At 46.1% G+C, this 25,855-nt stretch overlaps 1 protein-coding gene across 1 annotated transcript in view; it reads right to left on the bottom strand.

Moving 5' to 3' along the window:
* Nucleotides 1-8,329: 8,329 nt before the first annotated feature.
* The window catches only part of ELP3 (elongator acetyltransferase complex subunit 3), a 90,681-nt gene continuing 73,155 nt past the window's right edge, over nucleotides 8,330-25,855 (bottom strand). Inside the window, exons 14-15 of the mRNA XM_077331496.1 lie at nucleotides 23,042-23,123; nucleotides 8,330-9,708 (exon numbers count right to left, since the gene is read on the bottom strand). Of these exons, the coding sequence (XP_077187611.1) occupies nucleotides 9,632-9,708; nucleotides 23,042-23,123 (159 nt within the window). The 3' untranslated portion in view covers nucleotides 8,330-9,631. The remainder of the gene's footprint in view (nucleotides 9,709-23,041; nucleotides 23,124-25,855) is intronic.

Genomic DNA, 25,855 nt, shown 5'->3' with positions numbered 1-25,855 from the left:
CCATACATTGCAACTGGGAAGACCCTAGCCTTGACTAAACGCACTTTTGTTGGCAGGGTGATGTCTCTGCTTTTTAGGATGCTGTCAAGATTTTCCATAGCTTTCCTCCCCAGGAGCAAGTGTCTTTTAATTTCTTTGCTGCAATCCCCATCTGCAGTGATCTTGGAGCCCAGGAAAATAAAATCTGTCACTACTTACATTTCTTCCCCATCTGCCTCCATTTCTTTCACTACCTCCATTTCTTTCCACTGGAAAAGGAAATGGCAAACCACTCCAATATCTTTGCCATAAAAACCCAATGGACAGTTCCAATTTCCATAACCCCACTAAAAGGGAAAGGTGGGGGGGGGGAGCTGATGGCACATGCAACCACCACTTATTCCATTAAACATCTTATTACCTCTACATAGCCACCTTATCATATTGTCATATTAACTCTAATCACAAATTATTTACCATAATCCAAAAATATTATTTCATCATAGCATATCATAGCACATATAGAAATAAATAAAATATTAAAAATGCAAAATTAAAAGATAAAAATTCTTACTATTCAAATTCCAATTCTTTATAAGATTATATATTATTTTAGATTGTTTTTCATTGCAAATTTAACATCTGCTTTCATAACAGACTTTTCCTCTTTCTGCAGATTTCAAAACTGATCTGTTCCCCAAATATGATGTTAATTTCACCAGTACTTGTGATGATTTTCCATTGTTCCTACATTTTTTCTTAATTTTCCTCTAATCTACTTTTTAAAATGTGTTCCAGATGCCATTACTCTATTTTGCCTTCTATCTAAAAAAATATTTTATGAATTTTCCATATACTAGTTTCACTTTTGACCCTTTTATACTATCAAACCACCGAGGGTTGTCATAGAAAATAATATCTTAACTCTAAGAATTATTTAAAAATATGACAATTTACTCCTTTTGTATAATAGGCTTTCTAAATGTGAATATGAAAAGTATAAAACAAAGATAGGTATTTATTTTCAAATAATTTCATAATTTGTTCAGTTGTAATAGTGGGACACCTGCAACTACTACCTGGATGCTGGCAACTCTACCTCTAAATTAATCAGTTTTTTCATCCATCACCTTAAAACTGTCCAATAAATATGTTGTATTTCTGTGTTGCAGCTATATTGCCTTTTTCTGTATTCAAGACTGAAAGGACATTTAAAAAAATTGAACAAAAACCCCAAGCTAATCCCTGCTCATACCACCAAATGGTGGATTTTAAGAGTTAAAGTTGTAGGGAGACCTGAAAAAAATAATAGAGCTCACAGCCGACCCAGGACTGTGAGGTGAACTGACTTCATTAAAAGATAATTTCGCTACCACCTGCCACTGTGAGATAAGAGCTCCAGCAGCATCCCCAACCACTTCCATAGTCCAATCGTCCCTTTCGTTGACAAAAACGATTTCTTGCTGGGTTGGAGCGATTTGGCTGCACCAAACCGTTCCTAATTATCTGAGCTCTTCTTAAGGATTTGAATAAACCTTTGTGTTGACGTTTTGATTGACGGGAGTTCATTTGCATCTCGTTCTTTTCGATATTATGTGAGGAGAACACTGGGGGTCAGAAACGGGGTAATGGTGTCTAACATCTTTGTTCTGTCAGATAATGTTTGAATTAACCACCTGAGCAAATAGAGATCCTGCGTTCTTCGGAGCCATTTTGGCAGAACACATCCTTTCGCTCTTCCCATGCTGGATTTCATCTGCTGTCTGAGCCGGGGAGTTCCAGTGATTGACAGGGATGTTCACAACTGAGAGTATTTTTGTGAACCGAAGGTTACTCCGGACAATTTCAAAAGTGTGACTTGCAAACCAGCGATTGCTTCTGTGTGTGGGAGAAGTGAGATGCACAAATTATTCCAACGTTGTATTGGTCTTAGCAATTTCAGTTGCTGAGTGAGACATAGGCTTTCCAAGTGAGATTATGACTGAATAGAACTCCTAGATATTCAAAATGGGTCACCTGGTCATTTTTCCCTCCCTTGACACTCCAATTCTGTCTGGAACAAGGCCTTTTTTTTGGGGGGGGGTCATTTTTTTTAGATATGTCATAATTTACAGATTACCTCTATTCTCTCCAGATACCGGCTTCTTGCTGAGTCTTGGTTGGTACCTTTACTGTTAGCAGATTTAGATCCAGAAATAACTCAATCTGTTGCAAAATATCTGACAATGGTTCTCTTTAAAATGTTGCTAAATTAAGTTTTATTCTGCTGACCATATGAGAACGATGTATGTCTACGCATCTGTTTTATCTAAGGCAGCGGTCCCAACCTTTTTCAGGCTGGGGACCGGGGGGGGGGGGAGAGGGAGGCGCAAACCAGCAGGCGCACCTCCCCCCCCCATGCAATGTGGTGCTCGCTGTGCTGGGAGGTGACTGATCACTCCCGGTGCAGCGTGCACACGCCATGGGGTGGGGGGTGGGGAGGCGCGGCTACTGGTGCGCCGGTGCCAGAGCCTTCTCCCCCCCGCACTGTGGCCTGGTACCGAGGCCTCCACAGCCCGGTACCGGTGGTTGGGGAGCATCGATCTAAGGTGTTTTTTTATTAGACTTTTGTGAAAGATATGTACGTTTATTTTCCTCTGGTCTGTTTTGTCATGCTCTGTAACTGCATTTTATCCTGCTGTGACTTATTGGTTTTATACTCACATGATCCTAATAATAAAGGATACCTGAATCAATGGAACCTACATCCCTCTAAACACCTGTGCTATAAGGCAGCATTTGAGGGATGTGTATTTACTTATAACCCAACTCTAGCTGTCAGGAACTTCTTCTGGATGTTTAGCTGCAAATTCTTTTGAATTAATTCAAACACATTGGTTCTGGTCCAACCTTCTGGGGCAACAGAAGACAACTCTCCCCCTCCCTGGCAGTCTTCAAGCAAAGGTTGGATACACACTTTTCTTGGATGCTTTAGGACGGTGGTCCTAAAAACGGTGGTCGCAAAAGCGGCCGATTAGCTTGCGGCCCGGCAAGCTTCTTTTTGCGGGGAGGGGGGAGAGGGAAGCAGGGCCGCGCATGCACGGCCGCAAACACGCATGCGTGGCAGTCTTATGCCTAAACTGTGCCTGACCTGAGGTCACCCAAATAGCTGCATGTGGAGGAGTGGGAAATCAACCACAGTTCTCTACATTGCAGGTTGCCACTTATAACCACTACACCATGCTGGCTCTCCAGTGAAGTGAAGGTGCATTATCCTCCTTGCTGCCTCCCTGCCCCATGTGTTCAGAAGGTCCAGGTCTTCAGGTGCACCCATGCTTTGTTATCTGGAGCAAGCCTGGCCCTTTGGATGCTACCTGAACAGGGACTGAGGCTCCAGCGATGTGGGAGTGCGGCGTGGAAAGAGATTCTTCCCTCCTCCGACCTCCCTGTCTCTTGACCCAGCAGCACGGCACTGTTACCACCAGGCAAATGGAAGGGATTTACAGGACCATGTGGAGGTTCTGGGAAAGTCTGGGACACACTGAGGGTTGTCAGATCCCCCTGGCCACTGGAGGGGGATGGCAGGCTGCGTTGCCAGATTCAGATTGGGAAATTTGGTGAGTGGCCCTTTGAAATGATACTGCAGGCCTGCTTCTCCTTGCTCCACAGCTGGTGCATATCCGCCCACTTAGTGCTGTTGTTTGGGAAAGTTGGATATTATTTGGTCGGAATGTGCTCTGTCTAATTTCCCCTTTTCTCGACTGGGCCTGCTGAGACCACTCTGTCCCTGCTGACGGTGCTTATTATGTGGCCAGGCAGAAGCGGATCCTGCTGTTTACTGACACCGCTAGAAGAAATAGATGGTTTCGTAGAGGGGGAAAACACAGGTCATGTAGTCAGGGGACAGTTTCAGCAGTGGCAGAGTCCAGAAGCCTGAGCTAAAAGGTTCTGCAAAAGAATCAACCTGTTTACAGCATTAAAAGATGTCATGGCTAGAATACAACACACTTTCAACTAGTCTGGCAAAATACAAGGAATATAACAACGCTGTTTGCCCTACTAAAGGTGCACTGCTACTAAACATGGAAGTTCCAGTTAGCCCTCCTCCCCCCACCCCGGAACCTGAGTTCTGTCCACTTCTGCTATTTGTCTGCATTCTTCCAAAATCAACACACACAGGCTATAGCCATGTCCATACGTGCAAATGTTAATTGTGTTAAAGAGATAAAAGATACTAGGTAGTTTAACTTTGAGCAGAAACCAAATTAGCATTCAAATACTGGTCTCTTTTTTCACCCCCCTCCCCATGTGTGTGTGTTAAATGCTTAATGGCCTTCCTATGAATGAATGATCTCCAAATTTTCCTGTTCTAACAGTCTTGCTCAGAACTTGCAAGTGGAGGGCCGTAGCTCCTTTGGTTGAGACAATCCGTCTCATGCTGGGTCTTCCTCTTTTCTTTCTGCCTTCAACTTTTCTTAGCATTATTGTCTTTTCCAGTAACTCTCATCATGTGCCCAAAGTACAATAGCCTCAGTTTAGTCATTTTAACTCAAGAGTTCAGGCTTGATTTGGTCTGGACTCCACTTATGTGTCTTTTTGGCAGTCCAGGGTAACAGTTCAAACCCCCCGTGTACAAGAAAAACCTTAAATGGCTCTGTAATAGCCCACTTCTCTGTATCCCACTCCCAAAATCAAGCTGTCGATTATCAAATACAAGCCAACTGCATATCAGAATAAGGCTACAATCCTACATATACTTAGGGAGAAAATCCCATTCAACACAATGCTTTGCAGTCAATCTGCAGCGATAGAGGTGCTTTGCATTACAATGCAACCAAACCCACATGGGGAAAAAAATCATGACAAAGCTCCATTTAGGAAAGTGAACATGCACTAACATGCCTCTAGAGTGGCTTTTCTTAAAACTTGCTAAAGAATGAAAAAATATGTTCAGGGGTCTGAAGAGGAGGTGGCGAAATGGATGGAGGTGTAAAAGGACCAGTACAAAAACAAAGGTCTATCTGAACATCATGGAAATGCCTGGTGCTTATATTGCTGGGCAATGTTGCAGGAGCAAATGAAAAAGAGCCACAAGGGAAGGGCGCCTGCTTTTCGTGCAAGAGATCCCAAAGTCAGTCCCTGGCACCTCCCATTAAGAAGGGTCAGGCAGCAAGTGGTGGAGAAAACATTTTTCTGAGACACTGGAAAGCCCCTGCCAGTTAGAGTGGGCCCATAGCCTGAATCCAGCAGTCAGTTCCATAGAATGGGTGGGGGGACCATATTTTGTAAGGCAAAAAAGAGGACATGTTTCCTGACTGACTTCTTCAAACAAATGATCACGATGACAAAATATCACTCCGATTTAAGCTGCGATCGTTGCTGCTAACTCGAAATACACCTAACTTTCCAACCCCAGAAGAGGACATGTTAATGACTTGTTTTTAAAGAGCCCCAAAGAGGACAGAAACACACACACACAAAAGAGGATATCTGGTAATCCGAAGAGCAAGACTGCTTCCTCCCTCCTGCTGTTGCCCAAAATGGCCGCTGATATGCCGCTTCTGAGGAATGGGGGTCCACTCTAGGAGCAGCAGGAGAGGGCAGAGGTGTATCATGGCAGCACAATCAGCAAAAGTCAGCCCCCCTGCTCTGCAGAAATACTCCACTGCAACCATACTGGGCTAGATGAACCAATGATAGAAGGCAAGCCACATGAGTTCATGTGTTCAAATCAGGAACGCAGGCAGGGTCTAATGAAGGGGTGAAAAAGTCCTCTCACAAAAATAGTACAAAATGGTGTCATGCAGAGGCAGCAATAAAGCACCTGGTGAAAGAATTTCCATGTAATCCCCTTAAGCTTTGCCTAGTTGAGTCTATTTGCGTTTTTTTTCCTACCGGGTAGAGTTTACACATTGTGACTGTTTTAAATAAATAAAATAAATAAATCATCCTTGTTTCAAGCCAGACGCTGCATGGATACGAGAGCGTCAGGCCTTGTTCTGCTTTTTCATAAACCATGGAAATGTGTAAGGTTATGCATTCCACTTATCTCCACAACTAAGTCTAAATACACTGCTGCTCCAGTCTTCAGACTGGAGTTAATGGAAATCATGTTTCCTGGATTCCTGGTGGCATTTTTTGCTTTAAAGGCAGGGAGGCACAAAGTCAGTGACCCAAACCACAGACAGGAATCTGGGGATGAACTTTGATGACTTCCTCTGAATCGAGACTCAGATCACAAAGGTAGCCCACCAGGAATTTTCCATCTAAGCCAGGAGAAGCTACTAGTGCCCTACCTGGCCCAGGATTACTGTAACTTGCTCTATGTGGGGGTATCCTTGACCCTGGCCTGGAAATTACAGCTGGTGCAGAGCAAGACTGCCCATGCCTTACAAGGACCCCATGGAAGGCACACGTTTGATCGGTCCTCCAACAGCTGCATTGGCTCCCAGTAGAGTTCTGACTAAGAGTCAAGATGTTGGTATTGACCTTTAGAGCCCTATATCATCTTGGGTCTGCATATCTGAGGGACCCCCTCTCCCAATATGTCTCCCAGAAAGCATTTAGGTCATCTAGTGCAAACTTATCAAGTAGTCCCTGGCCCAAAGACATCTGCCTGGCCTTGACAAGAGCCAGGGCCTTTTTGGCCCTAGTGCCAACCTGGTGGAATGAGTTGCCACTTGAGACGGGGGCCCTGATGGAGGTACCACAGTTTTGCAGGGTCTGCAAGGTGGCACTCTCCCACCAGTCCTATGGTTGAAGCCAGGGCCATCTACAGAAAGGGCCTCTCTCTGATCATCACAGCTCTTCCCCACTTTCCCAGTCCATGTCATTGAGGTACCTGCCATATCTAACAGGCGGGGTAAGAAAGAATTGCAGACAGGTAGCGGAGTCGGGTCGGAGACGGACAGGTAGACAGCAAATTAGCCAATATTAGTTGCCAGGGAGAGAGGGATTATTTTAGTGATTTAAATCTTTAGAAACTAATCAATAAAGTATGTATTAACATATTTTGTTGTTGTTAGGTGCGAAGTCGTGTCTGATGCATCGCGATCCCATGGACAATGATCCTCCAGGCCTTCCTGTCCTCTGCCATTCCCCGGAGTCCATTTAAGTTTGCATCACATATTTTAATGGGTTGCAAGTCACCTTGAGCCCTATGGCAGAGAAATAGTTTAAAAACTGAATCATCATCTGGATTTCTCATAGGACAGCCCTACCCCTTCAGCATTCCGGGGTAAAGTGAGGCACGAAGGCTTTCCAAACTGCTCCAAGACTTTTTCGTGTAGTAAATAGAAAGCCCTTCATTGATATTGCACTTGGGAAGGTTCTGTGTTGAACCCACCAAAACAATGGGGTCGCACCTGGTTTGCACACCGGAATACCTGAGAAAGAGCCATGTCAAAGTGCCCTGACCAATAATGGGGTCTCTCCCCCATCACATTTCACTTTCAGGAATACAAAAGGACGTTTATTCCAGCGACAGTGCCAAGAGCTACATCTTTTGTTGTTGTTTTTTGGCCACACATTAGACCCCATCAAGAGTGCGCTGGAGCAGCAGTGAAAGAAATGTCGCCTTTGACCCCCACTAAAATGAGCTGCCACGCTCCAGTGCTTCGGCCCCAAACAGCAGCCTTGACATTTCACGGGGAAGGAAAAGCACGCTTCCCCTTCTGGTGCCTCCCGGATGTCTAATGGGTCGAGGCCTCCCCGCTCACTTTTGTTCAGGCAAACGCTTTCCCCTTTGTTAGGAGGCACAGACAGAAAGTCACAACGGTACTGGCCCGGAGAGAAGGGGTGGTGGCGGTGGTGGGCAGTGACAACAGAGCCATTGGTGATTTAGGAGAGATTGGTCTTTAGGAGACAGGCCAATTATTGCCAGGATCTATAGAGCCTACTAAAGGCTGTTATTTACCCGGCCCTTTGAAAATGGAAGAGATGGATTTAGTGCAGAGGCCCTTCCCAGCAGATGAAGCAAGAATGCTTCTCAAACTGCACATAAGGCCGCTTTAGAGCCAGCCAGGCCACTGATCCTCCTAAAGCTGGAGATGGAAGAAAAGCAACCATGTACTGAAGTACCATTTGGGCTATATGGTTACCATTTGGGCTATATGGTTCTGCTTGCTGGTCCAAGGAAAATGCTGTTTGGTTTTGCTTTGGGAGATAGGAGTATGCCTTAACACACCCCACTGTACGTTTTCCAAAGACATTTAATGCAGGTGCAACACTTGCAAAGGTTCCAGTACCTTCAAGACCCATGGTGGAAATGACCTCCGAGAACACAGGAGAGAAACAGTGTGATTCATGTGAAATGGTTGCCTCTGCAGCTGAGATCCCAATGCCCCATTTCATTAGATACTAATCACACGTGGACTGTGAAAGCCATGTTTTATTACTACAAGCGGGATACCTTTTCCAGAAGGCTGTCCATATTCAACCCTCGCTTTAGTTGCCTGCACGGAGGTCTCCAAGAAGCCTTTGGGCCAGAGCACAGAAATACAAGACCGGGGGGCAGAGATTTCTCCAACTGCAGACTTCACCCTTGAGTAATAGTGCATTTTCTTCTTTTTTGTTTTGCTTAAAAAAGAAGAAGCTATAAGCAGAGATTTCAGGGCAATGTTCTGGTGAATAAAACCTTTTATAATTGATGTTCACTTAGGATCCTGTGTTCCCCAACCCCCGGTCTGATGACTGGTACCGGGCCATGAAGCCCTCGGTACCGGGCCGTGGTGGGGGAGGCGCGGTGCAGGCGCACCAGCAGGCGTGCCTCCCTCCCCCGCGTGGCACGGTCCTTGCTGCACCACGGGAGGGAGGCGCGGGCGCTGGTACCCTCCCCTCCCCTCCCCCAGTCCTCGGCACAAAAAAGGTTGAGGACCACTGCTGTATACTATTGTGATCTGCAGTTTCTTAACAAAGAAAACGTACTGAACTCCTACAGAGTCCTTTATTACAACACACTCTAGGGTGTCAGGATTCCTTACAAACTTGGGAGAAACTTGGCAGGAGATCGAACAAAAATTCCTATCTTGAAGGGATGCTTGTCGGATATAAATAACTTCAAAAGATTATTTCCCTCCAACCGGTTCCTCCGTGGAGAATAAAACTGGCTAGCCCACATGCTAGCCCAGTGCAAGCGGTTAAATATCTGAATAGAAAGGTTCTAGTCCTTTTCAAGGGCCTTACAGATAAAATTAAGGGTTTATGACCCCCCCCCCCCGAAAAAAGGAATTTAAATGAAACCATGATTTACCATTAAGAGTAAAAAAACAGGTAGGCTGATGTAAGACCAAGATGTAACAGGACATCAATATGGACTGGGTGCCTAGTTGCTGCTGAGGGTGATCTCCACTTCCCTGCTAGACACTGAATATAATGAGGCCTGCAATCAAAGGCAAAATGGTTTTTCATGGAGAGTAATAAGGGAAGGGTAGCGAAGATCATGTGGCCTCTTCCATGCTCAAGCCAAAGAGCAGTCCTTTAGGGGAGTCCCTGCAAAGATTCTGGGACTCCAGCAGGGACCTCAAAAAGAACGGAGATCTTCACTATCAGATGATCTTGACTGGGGACCAATGGTTGTGCCATGAGTGGAAAAATATTTTCTTCTCCCAGCACTGCCCCTGAGCAGGGTTAATGGCGCAAAGACAGGTCTTTGAAACATTTTTGGCTAAATACATCAGTCCAGCCTCTTCACCATATAGGGTCCTTCCAACTCGTAGCCAATCTTCCGGTAGTAATCCCTGGTGCCCACACCTGCAAGCAAAAACCAAAAGGACAAATTGACTAGTGGCAACAGAGAATAAGTTTCCAAAGAAAAATCAAGACTTGCAAGAGATGCTTTGCACAAGAGAATCCAAATTGGCTCCCTACTTCCAAAGATCAAATTTATTTCCAGTCATGGGGTCCTTCAGCCTTTCTTACCTATTTGCCTCGAGCAGCACCAGAGGAGGTCCTTTCCCATCTTTCTTTCTGTGTCGACCAACTAACTGCCTGTCCTCAAGCCAGCCTTTCTTAACTTTTTAACTGTTGAGAACCCCCTGAAACATTCTTCAGGCTTTGAGAAACCCGGAAGTGAAGTCAGCAGGACACACATTCCTGCCACGCTCCCAGAAGTCACGTATCACCAGAAGGGACATTACCAAGATACTCTGACTGGATGTGGCGTCAGTAAGCCATTCCCACAGCACAGGATGTGACAGCACAGAAATATGTTCAGGTGATTTGTGAAGAGAACCATACCTGTACTCTGGGCTGGCTACCAGTTTTCTGGGCTAGAGCAGGTCTATGCTGCTCCATCCCCACTCAGTTAAGTTAAAATGAGGGTATTTACCCCTCTGATCTCCAGTCACTACCGTGTGTGACAAGCCTCGGCCAGCAAAGATTAGTATGGTTGGGAACCCTCCCCTTCCCGTTTCCTCTAGGCCCATCATTGGCCATTTTGGGAGTGTCACCAGAAAGGAATGCACTGAAGGCTTCAATCCCACCACACAGGGCAGACAGAAAGCCACACCTTCACAGATAGACAAGCAACCACTGCAGCTGATCATGAGCAAAAACCAAAACCCAAACCAGCACCCTCTACAGTCCTGGTGATACTCTAGTCTCCACTGCTTTTCCAGCGAAGGAGGCCTGGTGGGCATCTTTGGGGAGAGAACATCACAACAAAGGGAACCCAGTTTTAACAGTTGCCCTTCCTTACCTTGGAAGATGGAGGCCTTGTAGGAGAAGGCCCTCCTCACCTGACCTTCAAATAAATATGTTTCTAGGGACATGTATGTCCTGCCTTTCCCTTTTATGGAACTTAGGGGACAGATGGCGAGCGACCCCATTTTATCCCACTTAGATCAACCTGAGTGATGAGGACTGACCCAAGAGCACTCAGAGGGTATCATGGCCAAATGAAGACCCAAGAAGAACAGCTGCTTTTTTTCTACCCAAAGCAGATTATAATCACCTACCCTTCCTCTCCCCACAACGGACACCCTGTGAAGTAGGGGAGGCTGAGTGAGAAAACTGTGTCTGGCCCAAGGTCTTCTGTTACAGCCTTATCAAGCAATTTGGTACTGGGAAGCCCAAAACCGCTTGACTGGGTCTTCCAAGCAGCTGAAGATTCAGGCCCTGACTGGGTTCAGGCCAAGCTTAGCTTTAACAAAGTCACAGCATTCCACGTCCTTTATCCATTCTTTGGGCCCTGCAAGGTCAAGTGAGAATGGGGCCTGCAGTTGTACGTGCAGTCAAGGTCAAGGTACCTTTGTCGTTTCCAAGTGAACATGAGCCCTAGAAAGCTTAAATTAAGTCTGCCTTGAGCTGTATGAAGACTGGGAACTGCTTTCTTCATTCAAGGGTTGGTGACTGATGGAAGCCTGCTTTTCATGACGCTGAGATTTAGGTGTTATTTTTGTCTGGCCTGATGAAGAGTTGACTTTCCCAGAAATTATACGCACAGAAGCTTATAACTGAAAGAGCAACGTACATTGGTGTCCATCTCTAAAACAAATGATCCGCTTCCAGTCTGATCCCGAGGCAGGTAGGTAAATGATCATCTCAGCTGTTGTTAACTGCTTTGCTTAACCTCCTACCTGCAAAAAAGGCAAAGCTGCTTTTCTTGCAGAAGAAATGAGGGGTGCAAATATTTAAAGCAATGAAATCCAGCACTCAGCTTGTAAAGTAAAAGATGGCAAAAGCCTCATGACCACCTGGAAACCCTTTTCTCACTCTCACCCCCAATGGCGGGACACGTGTGTTTTTTTCAGAAATGAAGAATGGGCAGTCAGCAGATGCTCAGAGGCACTCTTCTTCAAGTATTAACCCCACATGGAAATGAAAAGCTACCTGGGTTTACACTGATCCCGCATGAGTTATTGGAAAGTTTTAAAAGCATTTGATTCACTTAGAATCCTTTTTCAAAAGCTCTTCTGCACACGATCTTCCTTTTCTACAGCAAGAGGTTCGGTACAGCTGGGGACGGGGCGGAGCTGCAGCGTCATTAATGAAATATCGCCATCTCGCTAGGAGATCAATGAGATGTAATCACTCCATCTGGAGCCTCTGCGGAGGTTCGTAGACTATTTTCAAAGGCAAGAAGTGAAATATAATGGATACGTCAATCCTGTTTAGCTGTCCTTTAGCATCAGCTTGATCTGCAGCAAATGCTAGGTGACGTTTAGCTCCTTGCCTTGAGAAGTGTCAGCTGCCCATTTCCACGCATTGAACTTCTGTTGAAGCGACATGCCAATTTCTTCCTGGCTTGTTGGAAAACTGCAACTCTGTATTCTCCTCACTTTGCTGTGAAGCACAATAAGCTCTTCCGCTATTACCAGCTTCCCTGTTGGCAGCTGATGTGCCCTGCCATCCATCTCAGGGATGCTTTCCCCCATTGTCTTAGGCAGCTGCAAGATGGTTCCAAGAAGTTCTCCAAGGGCCTCCACAACGTGTGAAGACATAAAAGAAAAACCCATACGGCAGGCCCCCTGATGGATCTGGGAACCATCGGAGCGGCAGTTCCCAGGATGCTGGGTGCCTATGCATTACTTTGCAGCCGTACTTTTGAAATGGGGGGAACTTGCAGGAGGCATCCTGTGGGATACAATAACGAGAAGCCTATGATGCTAACTTCCAGAAGAGGTAGCAATGGAAGCAAAATCAGATGGCTTTCACAGGCAATTAGATGACTTAAAAATAAGTTGAGATGAATTGAGAATGAATTGCGAATAGGTTTATCAATGGCTATGGGCCATCATGGCTACATGGAACCTCCATGTTCCATGTACTTCTGAATACTGGTCAGAGGAAGTCAATGGAAAGGGGAGGTTTTTTGTCTCCCAAGCACTGCTTGTAGGACTCCTTGAGGCTGTTGGGTGGCCATGGTGGGAAGCAGATGCTAGGCTGGATCTTGGTTCTGACCCAGCAAGAATGGTCAACTTCATATAGTCTTAAAGATCATTCACAGAGAACATTTGGAGAACTGGGGACTCTACGAGATAGTTATGTACATAAAATATTTCTAGGCCAACATTTCTCCCAAATAAAGAAACTGTTGCACCGGACAGTTTTGGTTAAGACTGTTTTCCACTTTTTGTAACCCTGGCCATACCACATTGTTTCCTGGTGGCTTTTGCTGTCTGAATTGCTTGTCCCATTTTGCAATCAGCCTTGAGTCTTACTGAGAAAGGTATGCTACAAGCAGATAGTAACAGTAATACTTATGGAATTTATATGCCACTTCTCCAGAGACCAACTGGAACACCATTCCCCAGTTCCCTTTTGCATTTTGCCTACATTTGCAACCTGCCCAATCCCTAAAGCTCAGGACTGTTAACAAAGGACATCTGGTTCTGCAACCGGCCCCGAAGCGGAGAACCGACCAATGGCTCTGCTCAGCATTGTACACAATCACCACCAAAGATTCCTAGGATACACTCCTGGAAAGAAAGAGAGAACAGCTGTTTTTTTATATCCCACTTTTCAGTACCTGAAGGAATCCCAAAATGGCTTACACCTTTTCAACAGACACCCTGTTGAGAGAAACTGGCACTATATGAATCCGCACTTAACATAAGGAAGCTGTGCCTTCTTCTAAGAGAGGGACCTGTGCATCAAGACCAACCTGAAAATAAAAGGAGGTTTTCAGGCTGACAGATGCTGTCCTTGCCAGAGGCCATTTTTAAAAAGAGCTGGCTAACAGAGGACCAGTGGCCTTGGACGTCACCCGTTCCTAGAGTCCAGCCCTCCTTTTGCGCCTCCTCAGCTGTGATGAGCGCTCAGGCATGGCACGTTTCTGGCCTGTGTCCATGTTAATTTTCTCCTTGACGGCACACAAATCGAAATCTGGTCTGGAGGAAAGCTGATCAACTCAGCTACGTGGTAATTAATTCACAGCGCAGAGCGGCAATCTCTCAAGCTCCCCCTCCTCTTCCCAGTCAGATATCATACAAACAAACAAACAAAAAAGTCAGGCATCTATAACAATACCCTCTCCCCACGAAAAAACTCCCAAACAAAACAAAACGAACCGTTTGCACAAGTGCTGCTGGACTCCGAGTTCTTACAAAGCTCTGGCCGTATTTTACAAGGTGGCTGGAGGCCTTGCATGTGGGTAGGGAACTCCCACCTGAGCTTACTCCAAATGACGGAGTGAGGGAACTTGCCAAGCCTGATGTGGGAAGGCTGTTTCTTTCCATTTCCATAGGAGGACACTCTATACACAACAGTGTGTGTGTGTGTGTGACAAACCAGCTATGTTCACAAAGAGATGGCAAAAAATGAAGCTCCCCCCATGACAAAGCAGCTGCAAAAGCTACAAACCCAGGGTTAAAAGTCATTTTGAATGAATGGGGGGTTGAGGGGAGGAATAAGTCCTTCGATAAAACCCAGTTCAAAAGGCCCTAAAGATAAACAGACTTTGAAATCCAAGTCCTTGAGGGAAAAAGCTGGGCTACTTCACACATTATTACATTGTTTAGGAGTACATTCAAGATATGTTAAACGCACTGCTAAGGGTGCTTCAAAACAGTTATTGACTGTTCTTTCCTTTGAGTACATGTTGAGTGGCAGACCTGGGCGAGTTCCTGGGAAATGTCTAAAGCGATAATGAACTTCTTTATTTAGTCCTCCCTCCTTTCTGAATCTCTTGTCCTTGGTTTCCTGCCAGACCATGCATGCTAGATATGAATTCTTGAGGCCAATTCCTCCCTTTGTGTGTGCATGTACAGTTGCAGGGCACATTCACCACTCACTCCAAAAGTAAAAATTTAAGAACCCAGCCTTTCCTTCCCAACTGCCACAATTTTCTTTGAAGCCTTATTTGAAGGATGCCCTCTGTCCATCAGCTGCAGCAATTCTGCCAGAGAGACGACAGCAGCACTGCTGTGATGATTTCCCCTGACTTTAAAATACAGAGAGAGGAACCCATGACCCTGCCATTGAGGAGTCCTGGGGAAGGAACACAGAGGTGCCTTGCCATTCACCTGGAGACCACAGCTGCTTGTGCCAAGCAAATGTCTAGCCATCCTTCTGATATGCTAGTTCAGGGGTAGTCAAACTGCGGCCCTCCAGATGTCCGTGGACTACAATTCCCAGGAGCCCCTGCCAGCGTTCGCTGGAAGGAGCACAAAGAACCCAAGCAATACTTGGGGCAGCCATTTTATTTATTACTGTCACCAGTGAAGTGGCATGAGATCCAAGAGGGACAGTCATTGCTCCCTTCCAGCACTGCAGGAAATGCTGCAGCTCATGTGTTGGGGTCACGCAGCAAAATGCATCAGGGCAGCCTCGACACATCACTTTGTGCGAACATTATTAGCCGAAGAGCTCCATGCACAAAATCCGAGGAACCACAGTCCTACACAAGCATTCCGTCTCTAATGATTGGATTCAAGAATGAGAGAGAGGATGAACCTGGAGCTTTGTTTCTGGTTCTTGCTCAGCATATCCAATTATCTGCTTTAACCATGTGGAGTTAGACGTGGAAAGATCCCATGCAGCAGGAAAACACCCAACTGCCTCTCTTCTATCTCCACAAGGTAGGGCATAAAACGCTGGAGGAACACCCAGGCTTCTCCGCACAGTGACTTCGAAGATTGCAATTAGTGTTCTGTTTAAACTTTTTGGGGGGAAGGGGGGAGAAGGGGGGGGGACTCCACACAGTTAAAACCAAATGTAGGTCTGCCAACCCAATCCGGGAAAAGCTAAATATTGTCTTGATTCTTGACTGCAGAAGAGAAATTATACCCACATGTACCCCAATGTTAGAAACATCAGATGAAGACAGGAATTTGGGTCAAACCTCCTCTGTGTTCTGAACAACAGGGGCTGATGCCTTGGGGTCTCACATGCAGACACCAGCATGCTAATATGCTATTCACATTGGAGGAGCAGAAAATTACCTCAAATGAGCATCAACTTCTTGATAAACAAGTTGTTCCCTTTACGCTTGGCTTGTTGAGAGTGCAGGAGGGGAGTGCAGGAGGGGAGAGGAGGGGCTCTCCCTGTTCTGTTGCTATGGACTGGCGGCCCACCTCTGGCGCTCAACAGCAAATCTTCTGTGCAGGAACAATAGAGGCCTGATTTTCTAAATGAGGACGGTTAAGTATGGCTGCACAGAGCACCTCCAGCACAAAAGCTCTCTCTCTCATAGTCATATAAGGAGGCAACCCACAGGCCTCTCTAGGCAGCCTAGTTGCCTTCCAGCCCCCCCACCCTCCCCCCAGCCATTCCCCAATAGGGGGATACAAAAATCAGTCTCAGTATAGGAATTCGGATTCTGCTGGACTAGATGGACCACTGGTCTGACTTAGCAGGGCTCTTCATACATTCTTAACTAAAAGCTTCAAATACTTTAGATCAGTGGTCCCCAACCTTTTTATCACCAGGGACCACTCAACGCCTTTTACTGAGGCCCGGTGGGGGGAGGTAGTTTACTCCTCAACCACTGCCCTAGCACTCTCTGATCGCTATGGTAATGTTTAAACATCCCTTCAAAATAAGATACAGACACGCCACAACAATGAAGTGTGTTGTAAAGGGCTGGGGGGGATGAAGTAAAGGGCCGGTGGGGGGGGGGGAGAAGGCGTCCTTCGGGACCCACCTAAAATTAGTCAAAGGACCACATGTGCTCCACGGCCCACAGGTTGGGGATCGCTACTTTAGATTGTTCTCTGAGGACTTCCATCCCTTGATCACATTGGATTGCTATCCTAATGTAACACTGATAAAAATAAATAGTGGAGTAATAAAATAAAAAGCACCTCTCCCTTTTTGCAAAACTGCTGATGTTCAGACCTTCATTTCAGCACCCCCAAACCCTCAACCAGATGTTTCCATGTATTATCCAAGTTGACCTAGTATTCTGGTACATGCCATAGTAGAGAAGAACCTAAAAAATAAACAAAAATGTTAAAAGGTCAGAATAAAGGAAATGAACTTAATCCTACACAGGCTTAAGTTAATTTCCCTTATTTTGACTTTTTTTTAGGTTCTTGACTTTTGTTTGGGCCACAATATTTTCTCCTTTTTGTTTTGGACATGCCACAGTAGAAACATAAATAGAAGTCAACATAATGCAAGAAAATAACCCTTCCTTCACTCTTATAAGGTAGGGGGGGCTGAGCTCTGAGAGAATAGTGACTGGCCCAAGGTCACCCAGCTGGCTGCCTGTGGAGGAATCAAACCTGGTTCTCCAAATCAGAGGCCACCATTCTTAACGACAACATCAAGTGGTTCTTAGCACAGAAATGTTAAATATACCCTAGAATTCTTTGACAGATGTTTCTTTGCAGATTTGCAGCACATGGTCTGAATTCATTAACCACTGACCACAAACTGAATGAACCAATTTGTTGGCCAAGATCAAATGACCACAAGAGTCCATGAACTGAGATGGAATTCAGGTTTGCAGTGCATGGCCAACTCTGGAACAGACCATGTCAACCTGACATTTCCTCTTCTTTGAGCTCCTGCTTCCTCTTTTCCCTCTAACTCTACTGGATGAACAATTGCTTTAGGATGCTTAGGGCTGATCCTGCGTTGAGCAGGGGTTTGGACTAGATGGCCTGTATGGCCCCTTCCAACTCTATGATTCTATGATTTCATCCTTTCCTCAGGATTCTTGTCAATGCCTCACCAAGTACCCCACTCACTGTTTTACAAATAGTATCCAAGGCCTCCTTTTGAAACAGGAGCCTCTTCTTCAGGTTGAAGTTGCCAGGAAACCAGCCAACCCTGTGTAGAAGCTGACAGACTCATTACTATGTCTCATTATCAGTTCGCTTGTGGTATTGTTTCTCTGTTTGGCACTGCATGTATGAAAACTCTCTCCCTGCTGGAGTTCGACTGGTTCCTACTCTTGTGAAATCTTGGACAGCAGGGGAAAATGGCACTTCTGTTCTCACATGCCCTTGGCAATAATTATGGTTTTGGAGTGTGTGCTGGATTGTCTCAAACAAGGAACTTGGTTTTATCGGCTGCTGCTGTTTTAATTCATTATCGCTGCTGTGAATAGTCTGTTGTGGGACTGCTTTTGCTGCCAGAGATACTGCTTTCTGGGGAAGGGGGGGAGTTTACTACTGAAGTTTCATGATTAGCATTGCTGATTTTATGCATTTAACATTCCAGCCGTTTGCGCAAACTGCCATGAAAACTCCGGCAACGTAGAAATACTTTAAAGAAACAATACACAAAATGCGAAGGGAAGCAGGAAGGGAGAGAAATCCTTTGAAAGGAGAACAAGAGCCCGTTTAATGTTCTGCTATCGCGAAATGTTAATAATTGGAATGGTGGGATGTTCTGAATCCATGGAAAGGATTGGTTAAGACGTGGCATGGCACTTTAGGCAAATCCGCTCAATTACTTCATGGCCGAAACATCAGAGAGCACAAAATTGTTTATGAGCAGATGAGCAGTCTATGAGAATTCTGCAAACAGCCTGGGCTCCCAGAATTTCAAGGAAGGGGTTTCTCATGGGAGAGAAGATGGGAACATCCACAGCTATGGGCAAAAGAAGTATGACGAGCTCAGTGGGTAGCTGTCCTGGGTGACCGAGGAGAAGGACGAAAGCCATCTGCTGACCCCAAAGGCTTCTGCTGGTCCTGGGTTCTTCCTCCGAACTCCACTGCTCTTGGGGGACACTCATGGAGTGATGATGAAAAGAAGTCATTTCCAGCCAGTTTTCCGTATTTATTTAGACTGGCATTTAGCTACAAGGGTTCATCTGCTGGCAACTGGAGCTCAAATACGTCTTTTAAAAAATCTGGTGTACTAATTTAAATTATTTGCATATGCAATCGATCATCTTCCATCTGGAGTCCATGTGACTGGGCTGACTTGGGGCGAAAAACCTATGGTGTTACGGACAATATGCAAAAGAAGAAGAAAGAGGCCAGAAGCACAAGCATGTTGATAAAGAAGCCCTCCTGAAAATGAAGAGGCTTCAGGGATTACAATACAGAACAAGCTCAATAAATCGGGTCTCCTGGAAGTCAGCTTGGACCCATCTACTCGTATCTGTGAGGAAAAGACCATATCCACTATCCCTGTGAAAGGCCCGGTCCCCATCATGCAGCTTCAAACTGGTGCTTCTGGATAGACTATAGCCTTCAAAACTGGCAGGTTTACCATCTGTTAGCATTCAGTGTTTCAGGTGTTACCCAGTTAGACAGTGGATTAGCCACAGAGTCACCCTTTTACGTTGATACATCCCTCCTTACTTCCAACGATGAGGGTCACTAAGAGTATGTTTCAAAGAGCCTGATCAAGCTTATTGACGTGCAGGAGGTCTAGGACTGGTCAGTATCTGGATGGGAGACCCCACCCCTCATTTCCATGAGGGAAGAAAGACGAGATAGAAGTACCATAAATAACAGCTATTTCTGCATTCATCATGCTCTCCGCCCCCCCTAGAAAAAGACAGAAATCTTCCAGTGTTGCTACATGGTATTGCTTAAAGCAGAATCCCTGCTAAAGACTCTAATTTTGGGGAAGAATATAGTTTTAGAAACAAATGAAGGGGAGAAACCAGCACCCCCTGCCTCTTCCAAACAGGTAAATATATACACAAAGCCCCCCTGCAAGGTCCAACCACTGCAGAGTGAGATGATGCTAGGGCCCTTGGCCCAGTTGGAAGGATTCCCTGCTTAGAGGGGGGGGGGAGAGAAAGAGACAGAGAGCATGTGCCTCCTAATGTACAGCTAAGTCAAGCCAGCAGCCCAGCTTTTCCTCCACAATGCCAGCCCACACTTTTCAAGCTGGTTCAAGATGTGCACTTAAGCTTTCTTAAGTGCCTCCCCTTCTCTGCTGCTTTCATGGTGCAAATGAGCAACAATTACTCAGAATAACCACCAACTTGAAGGAAAATGAAAGGGGTGGGGGGGGGAGAGTTAGCCAGGAAAGTTCGGGGTGAAGATTTCCCAACTTCCCCAAGGCTTGTTGCGGTTTCATAAAACCCACAAAGCAACAGTCAATTTAAACAAAAGCCGCCTCCAAAGTCTCTCATGTTAGCCAGCAAAGGTCCAATTGAAAAACGCTTTTAGTCCAACACCTGAATGCAGACTAAAAAGCTACTCGGGTGCACTTCTCTAGGGAGCCTATCCCCCTAGATGGAGGGTGCTAACAAGAAGGCCCTGCTCCTTGCAAACGCCTGCTCGAGGGCTCAAAGTGTACTGAATCATACTGGCTCGGTAGTTACTCTGACAAAACCTACTTAGGTTGTATTGCAAGCGGCATGCCCAGATCCCAAGGCTGCTGACTTGCGCTACCTTCTAGTAAGGCCAGCCTTGAGCCGAGGAGATCAGCATCCGTGAGAGCACTGATTCCCCACCATGGTATCCATGGTGCCAGTTGATCTAAGTACTGGTGTCCACTTGCTGCTTCTTCTAGGCTCCTTGCTTACGGAGCAAGCAATCATTCCTCACTTTCTTCCACTTCATTAGAAGAAGAAGAAGAAGAAGAAGAAGAAGAAGAAGAAGAAGAAGAAGAAGAAGAAGAAGAAGAAGAAGAAGAAGAAGAGTTGGTTCTTATATGCCGCTTTTCTCGATCAGAGTGGTTTACAATCGCCTTTCCTATCCTCTCCCCACAACAGACACCCTGTGGGGTGGGTGAGGCTGAGAGAGCCCTGATATTCCTGCTCAGTCAGAACAGCTCTATCAGCGCTGTGGTGAACCCAAAGTCACCCAGCTGGAATCAAACCCAGCTTGCCAGATTAGAAGTCCGTGGCTAAGGTGACCAGATTTTAACATTGGAAAAGCAGGACACCATTGACCGGGTGGGGATGGGGGGGGGTTGATTAAAATTTTGGTCTATATGAAGCAACAAAAAGTTTCATAGAATGCATAGAATGCAAAAATAGTATTGTAATATATATTTTTTAATGTCAACATAAGTACAATTTGCCAGGTACCCCTAGATGTCCCTCCAAAAGTGGGACAATCTGGTCACCACTACACCAAGTTGGCTCTCAAGAGTAAGAGGTGCTTCAGAATATCCAAAGAGTGGAAGCCCAGCCTCAACTCATCTCCAGGCTACAGAGATCAGTTCCCCCAAAGAAAATGGTTGCTTTGGTGGGTGAACCAAGGTATCTATCCTCTCTAGGATCCATCTCCAAATATTCAGGAGTTTCCCAACTTGGAGCTGGCAGCCCTAGCCCTCCATCCCCACTAGTGGCCAAGGGGAACCTGGCAAACCTGTTCCAGGAGGCTATCACTTTTGGGTCTGCAAGGAACACCCATTTGGAAACAGATGATGTTATCATTGGAGGATGCTTGGCTTAGAATCTCTTAATGTTTATCAATGGTCCCCAGGGCAGCCATTTTGTAGGCGGCCCTGCTTCGCATAGCGTCCATTTTGTAGTTGTGTCCGTTGCCCTTCCTCAGAATTCCAAAAGTGGCCTTAAGGCTCAACAAATTTGGGCACCCCTCTGCTAATGAAGCTGTGGCTTATTCCTTCCTATGTGATGAGGGGAAAAAATTAACTGTCCTTGTTAGGGAGCTAGTGATAATTTTGCTGTAGTACCAATTCTCAGAAGATTCTACTCTTCTCAGAATTAACCAAGCAGGATTAATATTCTCTCCTGCAAAAGTCAAGCCTAACCGCATTTTTATTTAAGATGAAAAACCTAAAGAAGCAGCTGAGTTTTGTCAGATTTGTATTTCCTAGGTAACAGCTTGAAAGCACCTGCTCTTTGTGGGTCTTTTAATAGCCTCTTTTGCTGTCTTAGACCCTTGCTTTGAATTCTGATGCCTTGAAAGAGAGAGAAGTACAATCCTGACTGTATTTCATGCTTACTCCACACAAGGTATCCATGCAACACAGCCCGCATCTCTCCTTTAGCATGCCCATACCATAGAGAAAAGCACCCCCATTCCCTCAGAGGCATCCCTAAATTGATGGTATTAGCATTAGAATGAGCCCCTTAGTCTGTAGCAGAGCTGCCCAATGCACTTAGAGAGCCTTAAATGGGTAATATCAGCAATTACTCTTTTATAACCACCTCCTCTTACATTGTCACACTGTGCCTGTTCGCAGAGGGAATTGGCATCCCCTTTCTCCTCAAGTAATTCCTTCAGAAAATGGGAAAGATTGCACTAGTCACAGGTCACAGCTATGGGGATTCAAAGGGAGGGGCCAAGATGGAATTTTGTCCTTTAGATGCCTGAAATTTCTCTAGACTACTGTCCTTCTACAACAGGAGAAGGGTAGGTGTTTATACCCTACTTTTCTCTACCCTAGGGAGACTCAGGGAGGCTTACAATTGCCTTTCCCTTCCTCTCCCAGCAACAGGCACCTTATGAGGTAGGTGGGGCTGAGAGAGAGAGAGAGAGAGAGAGAGAGAGAGAGAGAGTGCTTTGAGAGAAGTCTGTGATTTAAGCACAGCCTGTGTCAACCTTAACAGCATTCTGAGTCCACTGATCCAATTTGGAAGGAAACATAAAAAAAAATTACTTGCACACTCAGCTCCACCACTAAATGCACATTAACTCTATATAAGTATATACTATATATAAATAAATATACACAATATATATGTGTGTATATATTACACATTTACACTAAATGTATAGAACCACTAATTCCTCTGCAACCCCCCCCGCCCCCGAGCCTCCCTCCCAAGTAAATCATCACGAGTCCCATCCGGCCCCCAGGCCTCAGCAAGCCAGATCCTGTTCACTGCTGTTCCATGGTTTACTATTCCGTTGTTCTATCAGATACTTCTCTATTGTTATTACTGTTTACAATTATTGTTATTTATAGCCACTGATTTCTCTGTACTGTTTCTGTTCCAACCAAGTTTTATGTAAACTGCCCTGAGCCCCAGGGGAGGGCAGTATATAATAAATGTAAAATAAATGGATAAAATAAACGTTAAGAGGCTCTCTGTTAACTACTTCGACCTGTTCACTGGTGCTGCTGATCATGTGCTTTGCGGCAGGAAACCGTCTTTCACGAAGAGTAGGGGCCTCTGCCCTCGAGGACTCCTTCTCTCCTCCTTTCTGGCGCCTGCCCTTTCCAAACGCGGCTGGCTCAGCCCTTCCCCTTGCCTTCCCCTGCCCCAGTAGATCGGCAGATCAGATCTGGGAAGCAAACCCATCTGCTCTACCTGAAATGACAGCCATCTTCCACGACCCGTGCTCTTCCTTGGCTATCCTTTCGGCCTCCTCCATGAGCAACATCCCAAATCCCTGCAGGAGCGAAAAGAACACAAAGGAAACGAAGTGAACACAGAGCGTTTGTAATTTAGGGATTAGTAAACTGGGGCTTTTTACGTCTTGGTGGGTGGGCAGGGGAGAGGAAAAACGGCTGCCCGAGGAGCAGCGTAACAGCTTGACTGCCTGGGGCGGGGGAACCCTCGAGCAGTGCAGAGCGAGTGCGTGAAACACTCGGAACCCGCTTCTCTGTTCTGAATAGCAGCGACTGTTTAGTCCATCCACTACAAAAGCAAACAGGACTGCTTTCAAACGTTCTGTAGAGATTGCTTTAATTCCTAAGCACAGCCACTGCCTTAAGAGCAGGGGTAGTCAAACTGCGGCCCTCCAGATGTCCATGGACTACAATTCCCATGAGCCCCTGCCAGCGGACACTGGCAGGGGCTCATGGGAACTGTAGTCCATGGACATCTGGAGGGCCCTGCATAAGAGGCTCGACCTGAATGCGTGTGTGCCTCTGCAGCACCCAGTATTTTTTCCACACTTAATTAGCAGGCACATGGGCACCTGTCTGGGCTCAAGGCTGCAGCCCCAGGGAGGCCTGAAAGACCTCCCACCCCACCCCACCCCAAGCTTGCTGTTTTCCTGCCCTGGAAAGGGCCCAGAGAGCTTGTTGCAGGGAAGGGAATCTGAGATCAAAGCCTCCAGCTTTATAACTTTGAGGGTGACATTCTCACAGGTATCCTGGACATGGCCAGAGGCACAAGATGAAGAGCAAGGGTCAAAGGGCTCCCGCTTTGGGTCATCATTGGGGAGGAAAGCAAGAAAATCAATTGCCTAAAGGAATAAATACTTATTGGGGGAATTTACGTGCAGGTGGATGTTTCCTCAGTGGGACAAACTGTGGGTCCTTGTGCTGCTTCCTAGGGGGTGAACGGTATGCAAGAAGAGCCGATTAACACCCCCTCTCCTAGAGCCACAGTCTGAATATGAATTGAGTCCCCACAAGACTGATAATTGAGTCTGAAAAAAAATGCCAGGAGCATTGTAAAAATGTGCATGTCTGGTCTGAGTCAATAACTCCAATTTCTGTTCTCTTGCTGGATTTCCCAGACAGATGCATTGTGCAAGCAGTAAGAAAAACTTGTAAAGGCCTATTTAGTATACTCGTATTCTTCTAACAGACTATTTAAGGTGGTATTATAGAGGATTCTCAGGAGGTCTCTCATCCGGGCACTAACCAGACTAACCAATCTGGCCCAGAAGGATGCCCACTTATTCACTGGCTGAAGTGGAGTGAAGGTGGGTACAGGGAAATCCCAAGTACAATGAAGTCACAGCACCAATTCTGGTACCCTACAAATGAGCCACTCGTCTCTCTCTCCTTAAAGCCAGGCATTGTGCATGGGACAGCTGATTGCAAGGAGGTCGCTATCACCTGTTGCAGGAAAAGTAGACACATGGGAATAAAAGAGTGTTTGCTTTGGGGGGGGCACATTCGGAAAGGCAAAAGGCAAAGGTATCCCCTGTGCAAGCACCGAGTCATGTCAGACCCTTGGGGTGACGCCCTCCAGCGTTTTCATGGCAGACTCAATATGGGGTGGTATGCCAGTGCCTTCCCCAGTCATCACCGTTTACCCCCCAGCAAGCTGGGTACTCATTTTAGCGACCTCGGAAGGATGGAAGGCTGAGTCAACCTTGAGCCGGCTGCTGGGATCGAACTCCCAGCCTCATGGTCAGAGCTTTCAGACTGCATGTCTGCTGCCTTACCACTCTGCGCCACAAGAGGCTCCTCGGAAAGGAGGGGGGACTAAATAAAGAAATTGATAACCATGTTAGACATTTCCCAGAAGCTTGCCCAGGTCTGCCACTCAGCATAAGCTTTTGAGAGTCACAATTAGCTTCCTCAAATATCCAGGTGTTGAAAGCTTATACCCTGGAAATCTTCCTGGTCTTTGAGGACCAAATCTTTAAGGACTCAGCTCCTGCCCTTCTACTGCAATCAACATGACGACCCACTTGTAAAGAGCTTACAGAAAGTGACACCCCCCCCCCCAACCCTAGCTAGGGGCAGGAGTGTCAATGGGGAAAAACAAACAACTTTGGAGTTGGAAAGAGACTGGTCCAGAAAAGAGCCAAGGCTGTGAGTCGTCCAAAAATTGAAATGCCTGAGGCTGCATGATTTTGTTCTGGGGTCTGGGGATGGGGTATTGGACCTATTGCTTTAAATGGATGCCCCTTTGCGCCAATCTGTTATGTTCACAACTAAAGCAAATATTAGCAGGACGTTGCAAATCTTCCGAGCTCTCTCATCCAATCGAGCCTAAGCCCAGCAGCTCCTCCGCTGGAACCTCTCACCACTTGGGGAGGCAGGGAGTGCATAAGAACATTGTTTTCTGCGAGGGGGGAGGGGAAGAACAGCAATGGATTCAATTCTGGGACATTCTCAGATGCCCTAGTAAACATTTTTTCAGCCTGTATCTGTGCGTCATACACCCAAGTCTCTGTTTTCAATCTATTTCAATTTGTTAGTGCTGGCTCCATTCAATTGATTTTCCTCTCCTTTTGCCTTTCACGTGCGTCAGCCGCTTTCCCGGCTTTTAAAATTTCACTTTCAGGAGGTAAGCATTCATATTCCGTTGCTCCTTCCCCCTCCCCCCCTTATTTACCACTGCTGCCTCATTGCCTGGGGTCATTACTATCAGACCTAAACTGCATTCTAATGCAGAGAGAGCCAGCTTTGAAGAAAGGGCTGTTTTGGAGGGTTT

This window comes from Paroedura picta, chromosome 1 (genome assembly GCF_049243985.1).
Source record: "Paroedura picta isolate Pp20150507F chromosome 1, Ppicta_v3.0, whole genome shotgun sequence".
In the NCBI taxonomy this organism is placed as follows: Eukaryota; Metazoa; Chordata; class Lepidosauria; order Squamata; family Gekkonidae; genus Paroedura; species Paroedura picta.
Note: the sequence above shows the minus strand (reverse complement) of the source record. Positions and strands in the feature narration are given on the sequence as shown.